Here is a 17,268-nt window from a genome sequence, read left to right as displayed (position 1 = left end):
CCCATGTACGGAATTAATTCTTTATCATCGAAAATTGTCAGAATTATCCTCCATGATTCTATCAAATAAAAAAAGTTTGGTGCTTTCATTGGAAATTGTATTTTAATTTTATAACACTGCATTGTCTTTTGGATTGGATTTGGATTGGATTGGATTTGCCTTTATTAGTCTCGCAGTGGAGAAATTTACATTTCACAGCAGCAAAGTTATGAAAGAAATGAAAGTAGAAAAGAAAAACATAGGAGCTGCTGGAAAGGCAGCCACTCTCGCGGCGCCGTCTTGAAGTCAAAAGAACAAAAAAAACCTAAATAACAAATAACATAACACAAAGACACAGAGAGACATTCATTCTTAAGCACTTTCTGTACCCTCTTTGTTACATAAAGCAGTTCCAGATGAAAGAGGAGAGGATCAAAGCGTTCTACATAGAATCATATCAGATACATGTCATGATTAAAAAAATGCATCACTGGTTTAATATAACACAAAAGTGTTATGTTCACGACACATAGTACGTATATTTATTTGCACATATATGAATAATCTGTGCGATTGAGAATAAAAAGTCAAGTAATGCATCTTTGAATAGATGCAACTGACTAATACAATACACCTGCTCTCTCCCTCATTTTAACTAACCACTGTCAATATCCCTGAGTGTTGGGTTGCTCTTGAATCAGCCAACAGTGGACCACCCCCTGCGAGGAGCGTTACTGGTGGATAAATATAACACCCCTCCCACCCTCCCCCTTCACCTCCTCCCTCCTCTACCTTCGTTGAGTTCTGCAACATCCTGACAGGCCGAGGCTGACAAATGCAGGCAGCAAGCAGCAAGGCCCCCTCTCAAGACAGATGATCTAGCTGCTTTCTTCCATCCCCTCCCATCCCTTTTCTTGGATTTCTTCTCAATTTCGAGGAGACGGTCTCGATTGGCTGCGTGAAGCGGGATACAAGGTTAGTGAAGTCCGGTGGAAGTAGAGATTAAATTAAAGACAGGGTTCTCCGGGTTCTGTGTAAAGCAGTAAAACACTTGATGAGTTTGTATGCAGAGGAGTTTGCGGCACTCCTGCTGATTCACTATGGTTACTTGGCATTGTGCGCGAAGGAGTTTTTTTTCTTTTTAAATGACAATATTTAGAATAACATACCGTGATTAATGCAAAACTTAATACTGCCAATGGATGCACCGCTCGCTCATTCTTGTCATGAGCAAGTGGAGTGAAGTGAAGCCCCCTTTGCTCAGGTCACATAGCACCGCAGCTGCACACCAACTGCTCGGGCTATAATAGGAGAGAGAGGTAATGTTGCACAGCTGACCATGCTGATTCCAAGGAGCCGGAGCCCTGCAATCCTATTTAAGTCGCTGTCCTGTCGCTCCCAAAGGCTTAGCAAGTGCAATGACGACTCGTGAAGTTTGGATGTGACATGAACAAGTGCACCCTTTAAACACCCGACATGTGTTTGTAGCCTGGCATTAAATTGTTTCTGGAAAGTATTGACTTATAGCATACAGACGCAGCCACCCTTGTGGGGTTTGAGGCTGTCTCTTAAAGTGGTCACACATACCAAAACACATCTTATATGCCCCCTGCTGTGGATTTTCATTTTTGTGGTTCACCCCCTCATAACGTTGTACGGTTGAATGCGACTCTGACTGAGGCCTTTTCTGTGAAGATCAAGTATGGGGATCAAGGCTGGCCTCCCCAGATATGAGCTGTATCTCTACATTGCTGTACTCGGCGGAGCTTTGGCGTGGGCTGCCAGTTGGATAGTGGAGGCTTCGAGCGGTGAGTGGCTGGAACAAACCGTTCAGTTCGAGTGCGGTCAACGGTTGGGTCGATTTAGGCACCTGCGCTCCAAATCACCAGTCAATAATGATAATGAAGGGGATAAAGCGATTATTCTTTAGATGAAATTCTGTCAGATTCACATCCACCGTTCCACTCGGCTGACCGTTTTTATACAGCAGGCATGTCCAAAGTCTGGCCTGGGGGCCAAATGTGGCCTGTGATCAACTTTATTCGGCCTGCTGCCTTCATCATAAAATCAGTAACGTCGCCCGCATGTAGAATTAATACATTGGGCAGTAGCGCCGTTACCTGCGTGTGCTAAGTGCTGCCATCTAGAGGCTCAATTAGGAACAGCAAATTAGAAAATAATAATAATAATAATAAAACATTTTATTTTAGCGCCTTTCAAAGCTCTCAAGGACATTCTACAGGCACAGACAAGCATAGATACGATAATAAATAAAATACAATTACAAATAGAATACAATAAATAAAATACAATTATAAATAGAAATAATAGATAGAACTACACAGAAAATGCAAATTTAAATAGGTGGGTTTTGAGATGGAATTAGAAGGTGGGAAAATGAGTCATTGACTGAATGAGCCCCCCAATTATGAAAAATTGTGACTTTCTATTGTTTTTTTTCCTAAAATGGCAACATACAACAAAGGAATGATTACTGTATTTTCTGTTGTATAAGGCGCGCAGGAGTATAAGGCACACCCCCCGATGAATTGTGGATTTTCAAACGTTTATAAGGCACACTATACGGCGCACCTTCAATGGATGAAAAAAGTTTTTCAAATATAAAAAACACATAAAAGTTTTCCAAATAGACGGCACACCACATTATAAGGCGCTACAGTAGCGTTTGGGCTTATGCACTACTTCTTCTACATGGGAAAATATAATCAATGGCTGCTGCCAGCAGTTGCGAGACCTACAGTGGCTCAATATCACTTCACATATAAGGCTCGCCGGCGTGTAAGTCACAGGGTCATTTTTTGAAGAAAATTAAGGCTTTTGGGTAGGCCTTATACACCGGAAAATACGGTACTTTTGTTCAACTTTGGCAAAAAAGTTTGTGTCAAAAAAGTGAGATTTAGTGAATATTAAATTTCAATTCTCAATGTCAATTTAATTTTGATATGCATGTTTCAAATGAACCGAAACACATGATTAAGACAGCTAAAAATAAAATAAAAAAGCATGTGTGAAACACAAAATTGCTCGTTAATGTATTGCAAATTTCCCCATTGTGAGACTTTTCGTTCGTTTCGAACGTTTTCTGATTCTGATTAAAATTAATTGCAGTTATATGTAAAGAACATCCAGAGGTTGCCCCCCCAGCCCTACATTTTTAACTCACCAAATCTGGCCCCCTTTGCAAAAGGTTTGGACACCCCTGTCATACCGTTAAGACAGAACAACAACAGTGATTGGTTTTTTTTGAGGGGGTATGAAAAAGCTTTCCGCTCTTTGGTAGCCGAATGGGGGAATGAAACAAAGCCGTCGTGCCTAGAGGAGTCAGCTGTGTGGTCGGCAGATTGTCTTTTGTACTTAATAAAGATTCAGATTGCATTGTTTGTCATTTTGAATAATTGCACTGTATGTAAAATTTGCATTAAAAATGCACATTTGTGTTCTTTATTCAGATAATGTGAGCAGAAAGGCATTCAAGCAAAATGTCAAACCAGGATGGTATTATTTTGGCAGGAAAATGGTAACTTACCCATTGTATTTTATTTTTTTAATTATTCACTTTGATTGTCATATTTTTTTTTAAATCATTCACTTGATGGCATTTGCTTGCTTGTATGTACCAAATATTTTTCTCACCCTCCCACAGGATGTTGCAGACTTTGAATGGGTGATGTGGTTCTCGACATTACGCAATCACATTCTTTTTGCTCTCAGCGGCCACGTGATTTTTGCTAAAATCTTCACCTTGCTGGCCCCAAAGGTGCATGCATGTATGTACTTGCGTTTGTAACTTAATTTATTCGATTTATTTTACCTTTTTTGTCTCATTGATTAATTCCTTCACTGCCATTCACAAATGTATTTGGGAATTGAAAATGTGACGTAGAGCGCCATTCTCAAATTTGTTCAGGTTTTGTTTTTTTCTTGTTTGGGTGCCGTTAAAGTACTGGCCATGGCCTCCGGCAATGTTTTTCCCTTCCAAAAGGAGGCAGCGTTTGTCTTTTTTCCATGTCAGCACTTTGTTCCAGCTTCAGCTGTTGTTAATGCGCAATATAAACCTATATGCATGTATTGCATCGTATTTTGGACAGCTGCCCTCTTTTCAAGCTCAGATAACTCCAGACTCATTTAATTTAGGAATTAACTCTTATTTTCTGATGAAAGAAGAGACTCTAAGGTTTCTTCAGCTGCATTGAGTGTTTATGGAGTCCTTAAAGGACAACTGACGCCACGGGACAAATTGTGTCCATAATTTGTAAAATCACTTCAAATGACTTCTACTGAGCGTATTTTACAAAGATTCCACGGCATGTAGCTATATTTTATATTTTAAGACTTGCGCTGAATATTCAGGAAGTCTTGTTTTTGAGTTGGTGGCGATTCCTGACGTCACGTCACGGAGGGAACGCTCCTGACCGAGAAAGCGACACACAATGCATTTTGCGGTACTCTGTTTGGTCTGAAAACTTCGTGTTGATCCGTGTTGATGGCGAAATTAGAAGGAAAACACATAAATAACGCGATGCTGAATCGTTGTGTGTTGCAGCAAGACTACTATTTGATATTCGCTGACACAAATTCCCAGCAGACAAATCAGCCCATTTCCAACGGAGCTTGGGCGCCATCTTGTGCATTTTCTGGGACGCTACATTGCTGTCATTGACGGCTCGAATTGATATTGGGGGGACTCCTTTACTCGATTGCAAACATTTATGCTTTCTTCTTCAGAACTACAGTAAAGTCTCGTTATATCGATATCGGATATATCGATAGTCCCGGTTATATCGATACTATTTCTATGCACGCACGGAGAAAATTACATGCAAACAGGGTCGGATATATCGATAGTCCCGGTTATATCGATATTTTTTCGGACTCCCTTGAATATCGATATAACGAGACTTTACTGTATTTGAATCATATTCATAACTGGATGTGTAACAAGAAAGCATCTTCTCCGAATCTGAAGCCATTGTTTTGATTCTCGAGCAAGGCAAGACGTCTTGGCGTGACGTCACGAACTGGGGGAGGGACTTTCTGAAAATCTACAATTCGCAGCTCAATTTGTTGCGGTTTTAGCACACTTTAAGTCATTTTTATTGCCGTTTTGCATTTGACTAAAATATCAGCCTGTGTGTTTTGGGCATTTTAGATGCTATAAAACGTTCTTCTGTCGATTGTCCATTAAACTCAATATTCTGTGGGTCCTGGAATTTGAGTGACAATGACAAAAACCCTGACACTAGAGTGGACGCATTTTTTGCACGTCTGGCAGTGAATGAGTTAAACATTTGTTGGTTGTTGTGGATAACTCTTTTTGGCACGAACAGTCTTTTTCTTATCAAAATACAAATGTCATCAAGGTAAAGAGCGGCTCGTATTTCCCCACAGCACAGATCGCTCATCTTCGGCGTGTACGGTATTTTGGCGGTCCTGATCACAATGGGCTGGACTTTCACGGCTTTAGTTCTGTCTCACTGCATCGTACTGTACGGCGTGGCTGTGTTCAAGACCAAATGGATGTGCTACGCCACAGGCCTGGCCACGCTTGCCTCCATCAAGTTGGAGCCCTACAATTCATGGCAGGCAAGTATTCTCATTTTTTCAAAGAAACGAAGTATGGGTGTACCAATCAATCGCTCACACGCAGGAAACATTGGTGACGGGCTCTTTCGACCTGCAAGACGTCCTTTTTTATGGCGGCTGCGGTTTCACCATCATGCGTTGCATGAGCTTTGCTTTGGAGAACTGTGAGAGGAAAGATGGCAACCACACCTTCTGCGACTTGCTGAAATACAACTTCTACCTCCCATTTTTCTTCTTCGGGCCCGTCATGACCTTTGATAAGTATCACGCCCAGGTAATGCATTGACAAGCTACGGAAATGATAAAATATATATATTTATTGTCATTTTAGCTTTCCAAGGAGTTTATGGCTCCTAAAAATAACTACTGTCTACTGTATTTTCAGGACATTAAGGCGCACCACCAATTAATGGTGTATTTTTACATTTTTTTTTTGCATATATGAGGCGCACCGGAAATTAAGGCGCACCTTCGATGAATGACATGTTTCAAAAAGTTTTTCATATATAAGGCACACCACATTATAAAGCACTACACTAGAGGCTAGGGTTACGTTATGTGTCCATGAAATGTTGCTAAAGGGAATGTCAACAAAATAGTCAGATTTTGCCTTATAATTTATAAGATTTATAACTTTCCTTTTTTTATATCAAACACAAACATACAAATTGCAGAATAGTATAATGTGTGGTATTTTCTCTATTTTTATGTGCTGAAAAATATTCCAGGGTTTTAATCAGAGTTGATCACAATGCAAGCAATAATAAATATAATTTTCAGAGATGACCAATAATCTTCCTTTAAAATATTTATGTTCCTTATAGGTTTTCATGGAATATTTTGGCCTTCAAATTTTCAGAAACACTTTGAGACACTAAATATAAAAAAAGGCGAAAAACACCAACATTTTCCATTTCTAATCATTGTGCAAAAAACGGAAAATGATGGTGAAACCGAGAAAAAAAATTCACCTGGCAAAGTAATTTTTAAGACATTACCGAAAGGAAACGACGTTTTATATATCCCAGCATGCGCCGCACACGACTTCTTTGACAGGTTAAAATGAAGTCAGTGGCTGCTGACAGTAGTTGTGAGACCTGTTCTTCTTCTTTTCCTTTCGGCTTTTCCCTACAAGGGGTCGCCACAGCAAATCAGTGTCCTCCATCTTTAGAGGTTTGATCCGCATGTTTGTTTTGGCCAAGCTTTTACGTCGGATGCCCTTCCTGACACAACCCTTTGTATTTATCCGGGCTTGGGACCGACACAAGAAGACTTATGTCCCTTTGTGGCTACAGAACAAGCAACTCACTCAGTCAAAGGCTCCCAAACACAAAATGGTCATCGGCACAGCAACAGTCAAAAAAAGCAAAAACTATACGCACCATTCGGCTCTAATGGTAATCATTACTATACAGTATGCCTATTTTGCTTGATGCAGTGTTTATTTGCATGTGTTTTGTCAACCGTGGACAGTAAATCAAGTTTTGCGTTTCCTTTGTTAAAGATGAAGGTAACTAATGTGGCTCAATATTACTTCACATACAAGGCGCGCCGGCCTACAAGGTGCAGAGTCATCTTTTGAAGAAAATCAAGGCTTTTGGGTGCGCCTTTATACCCTTCAACTTATCCATTTCCCTGCACAGTATTTTATAAGTTAAAAAAAAAATAGTTTCAATATGTTACGGTGGGCGTCCCGGTAGCTGAGTGGTTAGCGCACCGGCTTCACAGTGCAGAGGTCGCCGGTTCGCGTCCCGGTCCGGCCTCCCTGTGTGGAGTTTGCATGTTCTCCCCGGACCCGCGTGGGTTTTCTCCGGGTCCTCCGGTTTCCTCCCACACTCCAAAAACATGCATGGCAGGCAGATTGACCACTCCAAATCGTCCCTAGGTGTGAGTGTGAGAGTGACTGTTGTATGTCTTTGTGTGCCCTGCGATTGGCTGGCAACCAATTCAGGGTGTCCCCCGCCTCGTGCCCGAAGACAGCTGAGATAGGCTCCAGCAACCCCCGCGACCCTAATGAGGAATAAGCAGTACGGAAAATGAGATGAGATGTTACGGTGTACTTTAACTTTTATACTCGAAAAATAATGAAATTTGTGAACCGATCTTACAAAGACCATTTTGGCTCAAATCCAGTTTGTCTTAACTGCTGGTAGCCAACAATGCTGCCATCGATCGCTACTGTTGTCACGGGAAACCAGCAAAAGTAATCCTCAATCGTATATTTTTTTTATTGCTGCGTACGGTCGGATTGATAAAACATAACGTGCACATGCGCTTTAAACTTTCTGCGTTTCCGCTTGTGTTAGCATTTTTTTAACATTTCAAATCATGTACGGCACAGGTGTCAAAGTCAAGGCCCGCGGGCCAAATCCGGTCCGCCACATCATTTTTTTCGGCCCGCGAAAGCAAATCAAACTTGTTAAATTCCATGATGATTGCTAAAATCTGAGCCAAAATTTCATATTTTTGGATGTCAACCACAATAAAAGTCATTATTCTTGACTTCAGATTTGAAAACGAGTTATTCATTAATTTGCTGTGTGCTCTATATGTAATATTTGAAGGGATTTAAACATTCTAAGGGGTTGCCCAAATTCATAACGGCCCTCGAGAGGAAACCATAACTACAATGTGGCCCGCGGCAAAAAATGACTTTGACACCCCTGATGTACGGCATGCCACAACTTTTATCCTGGAATTGTAATCATTTATAAGGGCAGCTATTAGCCAAGATTGACAGGTATGCACATTATACACTGGAAAATACCGTACTTACGTATATCACTTCTGGTTGTCCACTCTTTATTATCAGTACTTTCTAATCAACGTTGATCTAATTTGTGTCATTCTTCAACTCATTTGTTCTTATTCGACAGGCAAACAACACGAAGCTGACCCGCAAAGAGAGGGAGATGTGGAACATCACCAGCAAGGCCGCGTTGCACCTGGCGGCAATCCTGACGGTGGATGCCATCTTCCACTATCTCTATATCTTGACAATCCCCAGCGACATGAAGTTGGTCTCCCGACTCTCTGATTGGTGTCTGGGTGAGTACGACAAGCTTTTCTTTTCAAATTGGATCAATTCCCATTCCTGTCAATGTGATTGGTTCCTTGGAGTATGTCACTTTGGTTGATGATTTATTACTTTTGATTCATCGGTGTAAGCTCTCAGTTTAGTTTGCTGACGAAGCTCTTCGGAGGAGGAGTGAAACGTCCAACACCTTCAAAGAAACCTTTTCATCAACTTGTTTTTATCGTGACAGCTGGGCTGGCGTACTTCAATCTGGTCTATGACTGGTTAAAAGCGGCTGTGATGTTTGGGGTTATTAACACGGTGGCAACACTGGATCACCTCGACCCTCCTCAGCCTCCCAAATGCATCACGATGCTGTACGTCTTTGCCGAGACGTGAGTATCAACGCACTTATGCGTTTCACGTTGGATGCAGAGATGGAAGTGGCGCATAATTTTGATTTATTAATATTGTTTTTTTAGACACTTTGACAGAGGCATCAACGACTGGCTGTGCAAGTGAGCATTGTGATAGAATTTCCGAAACTAACACACATTATTTATATTACCATTATCATTATACCATTATATTCTTTACCGGCTGTTTCTCAGGTATGTGTATGACTACATTGGCGGAGATCACGATCAAATCTTCAAGGAACTCCTGGCCACTGCAAGCACCTTTGCAATCACCGCGCTGTGGCTAGGCCCGTGCGAACTGGTTTATATCTGGTGCTTTTTCAACTGCTTCGGCCTAAATTTCGAGCTTTGGGTGGCCAAGTTGTTCTCTCTGCCACCATTTTGTAAGGTAGAGGTGAGAAACATAAACCAAGAAACTCTTCCCACACACAATCAGTATCCCCCTTACTGGCCACAACGTTTGCTAAGAGTGCACAATTGAGTAGGATCGAATGCAAAAATATATGAACAATTCTACCTACCTCTGCAAAGATATGAATCAGCTGGTTTGATTGCTTATTATTCATTGGATTATTCTTGCTGCTGTAGAGACATACTGTCTTAGCAAAAAAAAAAAAAAAAAGCTTGGTGCCATAATGGTAAACGGCTACACGCCACATGATCAAGGTTTGAATATCCATTCACTTTATCCCTATCATCAGGATAATCTAAGGCTCTAAATTGAGTGTGAGCATGAGTGCAAAAAGTGATTTGTCTACACCTGCACTGGTGGACCATCTCAAGTTTACCTCACCTACTGGCCAAAAAGAGCTGGGATCGGCTCCAACATGCCATTTACTAAACTTATGTGCGTCTTTGCCATGTAGGTTTTTTTGGGTGAAGCCATGTCACGTAGGATCCGTGGTCTGTTCAACGCTGCCAATTTCTGGGCCATTGTCCTCTACAATGTTCTTTCCTTGAATAGTTTGGACTTTGCCAAATTGGTTGGAAGAAGATTGATTTTCAAAGGTAGGGAAAATTTCCAATAAAATCCCTTTCCAACTTAGCTTAGTTTTTATAGGTAGCGAAAGTACTTACACCCGGTACTTAAAAATAAGACAATGACTAAAAAAGTCTATACAAAACAGTTTCCTTCTTTTATCAATTTATATCGTGGTATGACTGGTGACTAGAAAAGTAAAAACATTTACAGTTCATGTTTTGTGGGTTTATTTCAGAGCTAGCTAGCGTTGTCTCTTCTTTTACTTAGAATGAGTGACTCCAACATAGAAGCTTTTTTGTTTTTGCTTTTTGGGTGTGTAAAAAGGTTTGGCCTCAAATCATTTCATTTCGCTGACAACATAGAAATATATGTCGAAGTATATTTTTAAATATGGCCATGGGTAGGGAATATCTTGTTACTCTGAATCTGTTTCCTGTTAATGCTCCCTGGTTCACATTGCTCCAAGAGATAATGTCCTGTTTCGTTTTCTCTCTCTCTCTCTCTCTCTCTCTCTCTCTCTCTCTCTCTCTCTCTCTCTCTCTCTCTCTCTCTCTCTCTCTCTCTCTCTCTCTCTCTCTCTCTCTCTCTCTCTCTCTCTCTCTCTCTCTCTCTCTCTTCCACTCAGGCTTCCCAGTGTCGACTTTGTCGGTGTTATTTGTGACCTACTGTGGCGTACAGTTGGTCAAAGAGCACGAAAGACAACAAACGCTGCCAGAAGACGATCAGCCAGTCAAGCCACTTGATGGCGACAAAGAAAAGGCAGAATAACCAGGCGCCAAATTCAAGGTCTCCCAACGTCGGTTCCATCTAAAAGCCTTCAAAACACAACCGGACTTTGACAGGCGGTAGTGTTTTACGATCGTGAGTCAGGCGTTTCCTCAAGTGCACTTTCTGCTGATAATCGTCACAGAGTTTGCCACAAACAACCTTTGATTTGACTCCAACTGTGGCTGTTCTACACTGTAATCCAGAAAATATTTTCAATGGATAAAACATGAAACAGAGTTTCCACAAACGCAGTGCAATGAAGCGAGATAAACACAAAAAGGTGTTGTGGAATCCTCCACGTGGCATGCAGCTCAGCTGATTGTATTTATCCACTTGTGTTCCAGAGACTCAAAGCACACTCCATTATACCGACCAAGAATGTGTTGGATCTTTTTGAATTTGTTCTGTCCCCACTGGAAAATGAGAGGCACTCTCTTGAATTTGTAGCAATTAATGGTGATAGAATTAGCAGATTTGTACTCCAAGCCTGCAGTGTTTCTATCACATTTAAGTTGCCTTTTCTCGATAGGCCTTTGGAGCAAAGAAAAATAAAGTTTTGTTCCATCCAGAAATAATCTCTTTCTCGGAGCATAAAGAGTTTAAATGAAATGCAGTTACCCTTGTAGATGACGCGGACAGCAACACCGTCGTCTCCAATTGTTTTCCAATTCGATCGAGTGACGTTGTGGTCACTGAATCGGGCGTTTCCCTCTGTGACCACAAGATGGGCTCGTTTAGGCAAATTTGATTACTGTCGTCACACTCAGCCAATGACATTAAACGAAACCTTTAAAGGCCAGACAAATTCACCGCTTATTGAATCTATTCTCTTCTGGTGACACTGAACCCGATTAACCTCTACCCCTTTCTAGTTTACTGTGAAAGATGAGACATTTGCCACGATTTTGTATTTTGTGTATTTTTTAAACACACTTCTAAAAACAACCCTCACCTGTTTAGTTGTTCAACATCACATTTATATTGGAATTGTTGACAGTAAGCGACGGTCTACAACAATCTCATATTGAATATCATTATTTCTTTTCGATATATATATTTACATTAAACCTAATTTGTTACCCACGCCAATGCAGAAAATTTAACCTACTGTTCCGAATCGCCATCATTGTTCTTTGTTCATCCCCAAAGGGAAACTCATTTGACACTCTGTTGTGTCATGCTCAAGTTGCTCGCATCGCACTACACAAGCAATCATTTCACACACTTGCAGGCAAAGGGAGCCATGTCAGGACAAGGGGGCAGCTCAGGTTTCTTTTTATTGGCCTCCCTTAGGAGAAATTTGTCATTGAGCGAGGGGAACACACACAATTATATACAGTGTTAACATTCTACCCTACACACCACGAGCTGATTGAGTGTATGACAGGGTTCTTCCGATAATGTGACTATTTTTTCTTTTCGAGCCAGAGTTAGCTGTGTGAATTGAATTGAAATAAACGGCGTGTGACAGAACAAAGTAATTTCCTAATGAGATATTGCGCCGTATATAAAACAGTGTTCACACCATTTGGCATTCGACTGTTTTTGGGGTCCACGTGGTGCAAGGTTGGGTAGGGCCCTGGGTGGGGAGGGCACCATGCCTCTCCCCGCCCCTTTTTGATCAACCAAACGGATTCCTCGGCTGTGAGAGTATCTCATCTGGAAATAACCATGGTGAGTGACAGCCACTGACAGCTGCAGCCAACCAGGGAAGGCTTAGCAGAGCGATCCGGGATGTGACTGCCGGCAGTTGTGTTCGGTTGTAGGCAATGATTAGACCCTCTTTTATTCTTCCTGCAAAACCAAGATAAGGTCGCAGAACAAAATGGCTACTCTGGTTGTAGACCCGACAGAGCAGCCTCGGATGTACCAGCAAATCCTCCTTCAAGACGGACTCTGTGACCTCTTGGAGAATGACAAGTTTGTGGACTGTGTCCTCAAAGTCAAGGACAAGGAGTTCCCCTGCCACAGGTTGGTTTTAGCAGCCAGCAGTCCCTTCTTCAAGGCTATGTTCCTGTCTGACCTGGAGGAGAGCAAGACACGTGACATCATCCTCAAAGATGTCGAACCCGGCACGATGGGAATGATTTTGCGCTACCTTTACACCTCTGACATTAATTTGACAGAACAGAATGTCCAGGACATCTTCGTCGTTGCCAATATGTACCAGATCCCGTCCATCTTCTCCGTTTGTGTGTCCTACCTTCAAGAAAAGCTGGTGCTTGGCAACTGCTTGGCTATCTTCAGGTTGGGGCTTCTGTTGGACTGTCACAGGCTTGCTTGGACTGCTCAGGAGTTCATCTGTGAACGCTATCAGGTTGTCATCAGGGACCAGGATTTTCTGCAGCTCACGGCTACAGAGCTAGCGCTCATCATCAACTCGGACGCACTTAACGTGGAGCGGGAAGAACTGGTGTTTGAATCGCTGATGGACTGGATCGCACACGACCAGAAAAAAAGGGTTGAGGAACTGCCAAAATTGTTGCACTGCATTCGATTCAGGTTGATCCCCTTGGAGTACTTTAAAGAAAAAGTGGAACACCATCAATACATCCGGTCCACCCAAGGAATCAAGAAAGACTTGGAACTGGTAAAGGATGCTCACAAAGGTCGTCTGCCAAAACCCAAGTTGGATAGAACTGGGGGAGAAGGAAGTGAGGAGCAGGATGAAGAGGGTATTCTGACAGGAATACTCAACAACAATCCCCGTTTTGGGATGTTTGAGATGGACTTGCTCCTCATGATTAGTGAAACGGGGACCGTGGCCTATGAACCCATTGGAAATGAGTGCTTTGTCGTGTCGGGCTCGAGCGCGATTCCAAAGAACCACTGCAGCCTGGTGACCAAGGAGAACCAGGTGTTCGTCATAGGCGGGCTTCTCTACAATGAGGAGAACCAAGATGAACCCTTCAGCTCTTACTTCTTACAGGTAACGTTTGAAACCGAGAGTCTCGTCGGCCGTTTGAAATCTTAACAATATACGAACATTTCTAATGAACGTCCTATTCCCGCCTTGACATGGTTCCTGTCATTCCCAGTTCGACCCTGTAAGTTCAGAATGGTTAGGGATGCCGTCTCAGCCCAACCCTCGCTGCTTGTTTGGGATGGCAGAAGTGGACAACTCCGTCTTTGTCGTTGGAGGCAAGGAACTGAAGGAAGGGGAGCATGTTCTCGACTCAGTCATGATCTATGACAGACAGTAAGTATAGACGCCAATGTGACAAATCTTAACCTGGGTAGGTTTTTGGTACTTGTTTTTTTTCATTCTATTGTCTCATTGTGACTATTTTTGACTCGTATGAGTATATATGAGTATAATTGGCGAAAAGTGCAGGCTATACCCTGCCCTTTGCCCAAAGTCGACTAGGATAAGCTACTGCTCCCCCATGACCCTAACATGGATAAGCGTTATCTTAAATAAATTGGTCAATGGCCATGTTTTGTAATATTTACAGTACAGTCGTAGTCTTGAACCTATTCTTCCTGTTTGCCGCTACTGCTATCCACTCGCCGCCATTATAGGCGCAAAGAAAGGCTACCACTATATTTTCATTTCTTTCTAATGTCTGAATAAAAAGTGGGTTGACCCAGAATTTGTTTCGCTACAAAAATGAATACACCATCGTGGTAATTTTGTTCAAATCGATCCTTAAAGAGTACTGCATTATGACTACCATCCCCCAGATCATTCAAATGGGGGGAGTCAGATTCGCTTCCATATGTTGTATACGGCCATGGAACCGTATCACACAAGGGGCTGGTCTACGTGATAGGTGGGAAATCGGAAAGCAAGTAAGCGCCATTCATAATCCCGAGCGGTAATATGAAATTGTCACATTTCGTTTCACGTCGCGATTGCTCATCCTTGCTGCAGGAAGTGCATGAGGAGAGTGTGTGTCTACAACCCCACCAAGTTTGAGTGGAAGGACTTGGCCCCCCTGAAGACAGCCCGTTCCCTGTTTGGTGTCGCAGTACACAAGGATCGGATTGTTGTCGTGACGGGGGTGACAGACACGGGTCTGACCAGCTCTGCGGAGGTCTATGACATAGCCAGCAACAAGTAAGGACAACCGCTTTTAGCGTCAGGCGGTGCCTTCCGTCCACATGGGCGGAATGACTTGACCGTGAAACGGGAATAGGAGCAAATGATCATCCCATAAAACAGAAGATGACTGCCGAGTGCGTCACAGTAACACGGCAACTGCTTTCAGGTAATAAAATGGAATCGTGCAGCATCTTCTCTGTGTGTGTTGCCTACAGGTGGTCTGACTTTCCCGAGTTCCCTCAGGAGCGTAGCTCCCTCAGTTTGATGTCTGCGGGGGGCTCCTTGTACGCCGTGGGGGGCTTTGCCATGATGCCCGGCGACACCGGCGAAGAGCCCGTTCCGACAGAAATGACTGACATCTGGAGGTAGGAAGAACCTTTGCCGCGGAAGGGTCACGCTCCCTTCACGAATGATTGTCACTTGATTAAAGATATGAGAACTAAAGCAGGAAAGTATCAGGACAGGAGAGGAGAGTCGTTATTAAAACATCCCCCACTTTATCCCCTTGCTGCAGGCTCGCTCCAAAAATGAAAAACATGTGTGACAACACACAAGACCCCTTGTGTGCATCTTAATTTTTGATACAAAATCACGTTACGTTGGACATTCTGAGTGTCCAACGTCCGACCGAATGAAACACGGTTTTGGTCAAACAAGTATTTGGAACGCAAGATCGTTTTTTTTTTTTTGTCATTATTCGAAGTACGGCCCGAGGGCCAAATGCAGCCCGTGGTTAATTTTTTTTTCCGGCCCGCAGCCTCCGTCATAAAATCAATAACGTCTGGTCCGCATGTACCATTAATACATTGGGCGGTTTGTGCTGCTACCTGCATGTGCTGCCATTTAGCGGCTCAATTAGGAACAGCAAATTTGTTTATGAGTAATTGACTGAATGAGACCCCCAATTTTCTCAGACGGTGGTTTTAAAAAACATGTTAGCATTTTCTAAAATGGCGACAACCAGCAAAAAACTAAATACCGTTCCAAAAAAGTGTTTTTAAAACAAGTGAATTTACTGTATTTTCTGGTGTATAAGGCACACTCAACAGCCTTCCTTTTCTTCAAATGTTGATCCTGCACACCAACCGACTCCATTTCCCCATGTAGAAGAAGTAGTGCATAACCCCAGCCTCTACTATAGCACCGTATAATGTCGTGTGGCTTATATTTTGAAAACTTTTATGTTTGTATTAGATCGTTGGAAAACGTTTTTCATTCATTGAAGGTGCGCTGATAATTGAAAGTTAGAAAATACACCTTTTATTGGGGTTGTGGCTTATACTCCTGTGCGCCTTATACACCGGATAATACAGTACTACAGGCTCAATTAGGAACAGCCAATTAGTATGTTAGTCATTGAATGAGTCCCCCTATTTTCTAAAATGGCAGTTTTCAAAACTGTGTTCAATTTTTCTAAAATGGCAATAATCAACAAAAGAACAATTATTTCTGTTCAACTGTTCCAAAAAAAGTTAGTGTTAAAAGTGAAGTTAAGTGAATATTCGTTTAAATTTTCTACATCAATTCAATTTTGATATGCATGATTTAAATGAACCGAAACATGTTTGAGATAGCGGAAATTAAAATAAAGCAAATGTGAAAAACGTGTATTTAAATTCAATGCTGTTGGATTGGATTTGGATTTGCCTTTATTAGTCTCGCAGTGGGTACATTTACATTTCACAGAAGCAAAGTTATGAAAGGAATGAAAGTAGAAAAACAAAATACAGGAGCTGCTGGAAAGGCAGCCACTCTCGCGGCGCCGTATTGAAGTCAAAAGAACAAAAAAAAACTACATAACAAATAACATGACAACACAAAGACACTGAGAGTCATTCATTCTTAAGCACTTTCTGTACCCTCTTTGTTACACGAAGCAGTTCCAGATGAAAGAGGAGAGGATCAAAGTGCCTCTTCAGGGACATCATGGTGGAATGTGCACGTCGACTACAAGCTAAATGTTGAAAGCAAACACGCAGCTGTAGCATCCATTGACGAAGAGATTGTCTCACATCTCCTGTCCAACATAAATCCGCTTCAATTCCAAGCCGCGACACTTCCACATACGCATCAGCGCTCTGCGCTGACGCTCCTTCTTATCGCGGGCTCAAGCCATGCATTCATCCAGCCGCAGACTGTCCTGTTACAGTATATGTAAAGAACATTGACCAGGCGTGTCCCCCCCCCCCCTCCCATGACATGAATGTTTCATTACGCATCTTTCCCACAGATATGAAGAGGCGGAGAAGTGCTGGAGCGGGATTCTACGTGAAATTATCTACGCGGGGGGAGCCACCATCGTTCCAGTCCGTCTCAACACTCTGCGCCTGACCAAATTATAACAACGGTGTACCGATGAGGCAAAACCGCACTGGAAACGGCAGATGTATTTCATAAAAGTTGATTTACACATCCGGCTGTTCATGTTGTGTTCTACATTGCCAACAGATTAAAA

General features: G+C 42.3%; 2 protein-coding genes and 1 long non-coding RNA gene across 5 annotated transcripts; 2 read left to right on the top strand and 1 right to left on the bottom strand.

The window, feature by feature from the left end:
* The first annotated feature begins 813 nt into the window (after positions 1–813).
* On the top strand, positions 814–11,334 carry hhatla (hedgehog acyltransferase like, a). 2 transcript variants are annotated; one of them, XM_089007662.1, is made up of 12 exons: positions 814–954; positions 1,675–1,787; positions 3,450–3,517; positions 3,644–3,757; positions 5,389–5,583; positions 5,648–5,857; positions 8,460–8,631; positions 8,850–8,994; positions 9,082–9,117; positions 9,211–9,412; positions 9,885–10,026; positions 10,626–11,334. In XM_089007662.1, exons 2-12 carry the CDS (start codon positions 1,682–1,684, stop codon positions 10,766–10,768), a joined length of 1,533 nt encoding a protein of 510 aa, XP_088863788.1. In that variant the 5' UTR covers positions 814–954; positions 1,675–1,681; the 3' UTR covers positions 10,769–11,334. The 2 variants fall into 2 exon arrangements, with proteins under 2 accessions (XP_088863788.1, XP_088863789.1); XM_089007663.1 differs by lacking the exons at positions 814–954; positions 1,675–1,787; positions 3,450–3,517 and having other exon boundaries at positions 3,666–3,767.
* On the bottom strand, positions 887–11,469 carry LOC148891616 (uncharacterized). The gene is made up of 3 exons (XR_016116388.1): positions 11,387–11,469; positions 1,149–1,280; positions 887–1,009 (listed from the first exon to the last, which is right to left on the bottom strand). It is a non-coding gene; the product is annotated as an uncharacterized LOC148891616 (long non-coding RNA).
* Positions 11,470–12,457: 988 nt separating this feature from the next.
* Positions 12,458–17,225, top strand: klhl40a (kelch-like family member 40a). Of its 2 annotated transcripts, XM_089007660.1 has the most exons (6): positions 12,458–13,697; positions 13,807–13,967; positions 14,453–14,560; positions 14,643–14,828; positions 15,029–15,178; positions 17,044–17,225. In XM_089007660.1, the coding sequence occupies exons 1-6, from the start codon at positions 12,594–12,596 to the stop codon at positions 17,153–17,155; spliced, it is 1,821 nt and encodes a 606-aa protein (XP_088863786.1). In that variant the 5' UTR covers positions 12,458–12,593; the 3' UTR covers positions 17,156–17,225. The 2 variants fall into 2 exon arrangements, with proteins under 2 accessions (XP_088863786.1, XP_088863787.1); XM_089007661.1 differs by lacking the exon at positions 14,453–14,560.
* Positions 17,226–17,268: the final 43 nt, after the last annotated feature.

Source organism: Hippocampus bargibanti, linkage group LG11 (assembly GCF_051943395.1).
Source record: "Hippocampus bargibanti isolate YZ-2025 linkage group LG11, ASM5194339v1, whole genome shotgun sequence".
NCBI classification, from domain to species: Eukaryota; Metazoa; Chordata; class Actinopteri; order Syngnathiformes; family Syngnathidae; genus Hippocampus; species Hippocampus bargibanti.
Note: the sequence above shows the minus strand (reverse complement) of the source record. Positions and strands in the feature narration are given on the sequence as shown.

Coding starts and splice junctions, on each gene's coding strand:
- hhatla (XM_089007662.1), top strand. CDS start 1,682: ATGGGGATCAAGGCTGGCCTCCCCAGATATGAGCTGTATCTCTACATT. Junction 8,632..8,849: donor ACTCTCTGATTGGTGTCTGG/GTGAGTACGACA, acceptor TTATCGTGACAG/CTGGGCTGGCGTACTTCAAT. Junction 8,995..9,081: donor CTGTACGTCTTTGCCGAGAC/GTGAGTATCAAC, acceptor TTGTTTTTTTAG/ACACTTTGACAGAGGCATCA.
- klhl40a (XM_089007660.1), top strand. CDS start 12,594: ATGGCTACTCTGGTTGTAGACCCGACAGAGCAGCCTCGGATGTACCAG. Junction 13,698..13,806: donor TCAGCTCTTACTTCTTACAG/GTAACGTTTGAA, acceptor TGTCATTCCCAG/TTCGACCCTGTAAGTTCAGA. Junction 14,561..14,642: donor GGTGGGAAATCGGAAAGCAA/GTAAGCGCCATT, acceptor TCCTTGCTGCAG/GAAGTGCATGAGGAGAGTGT.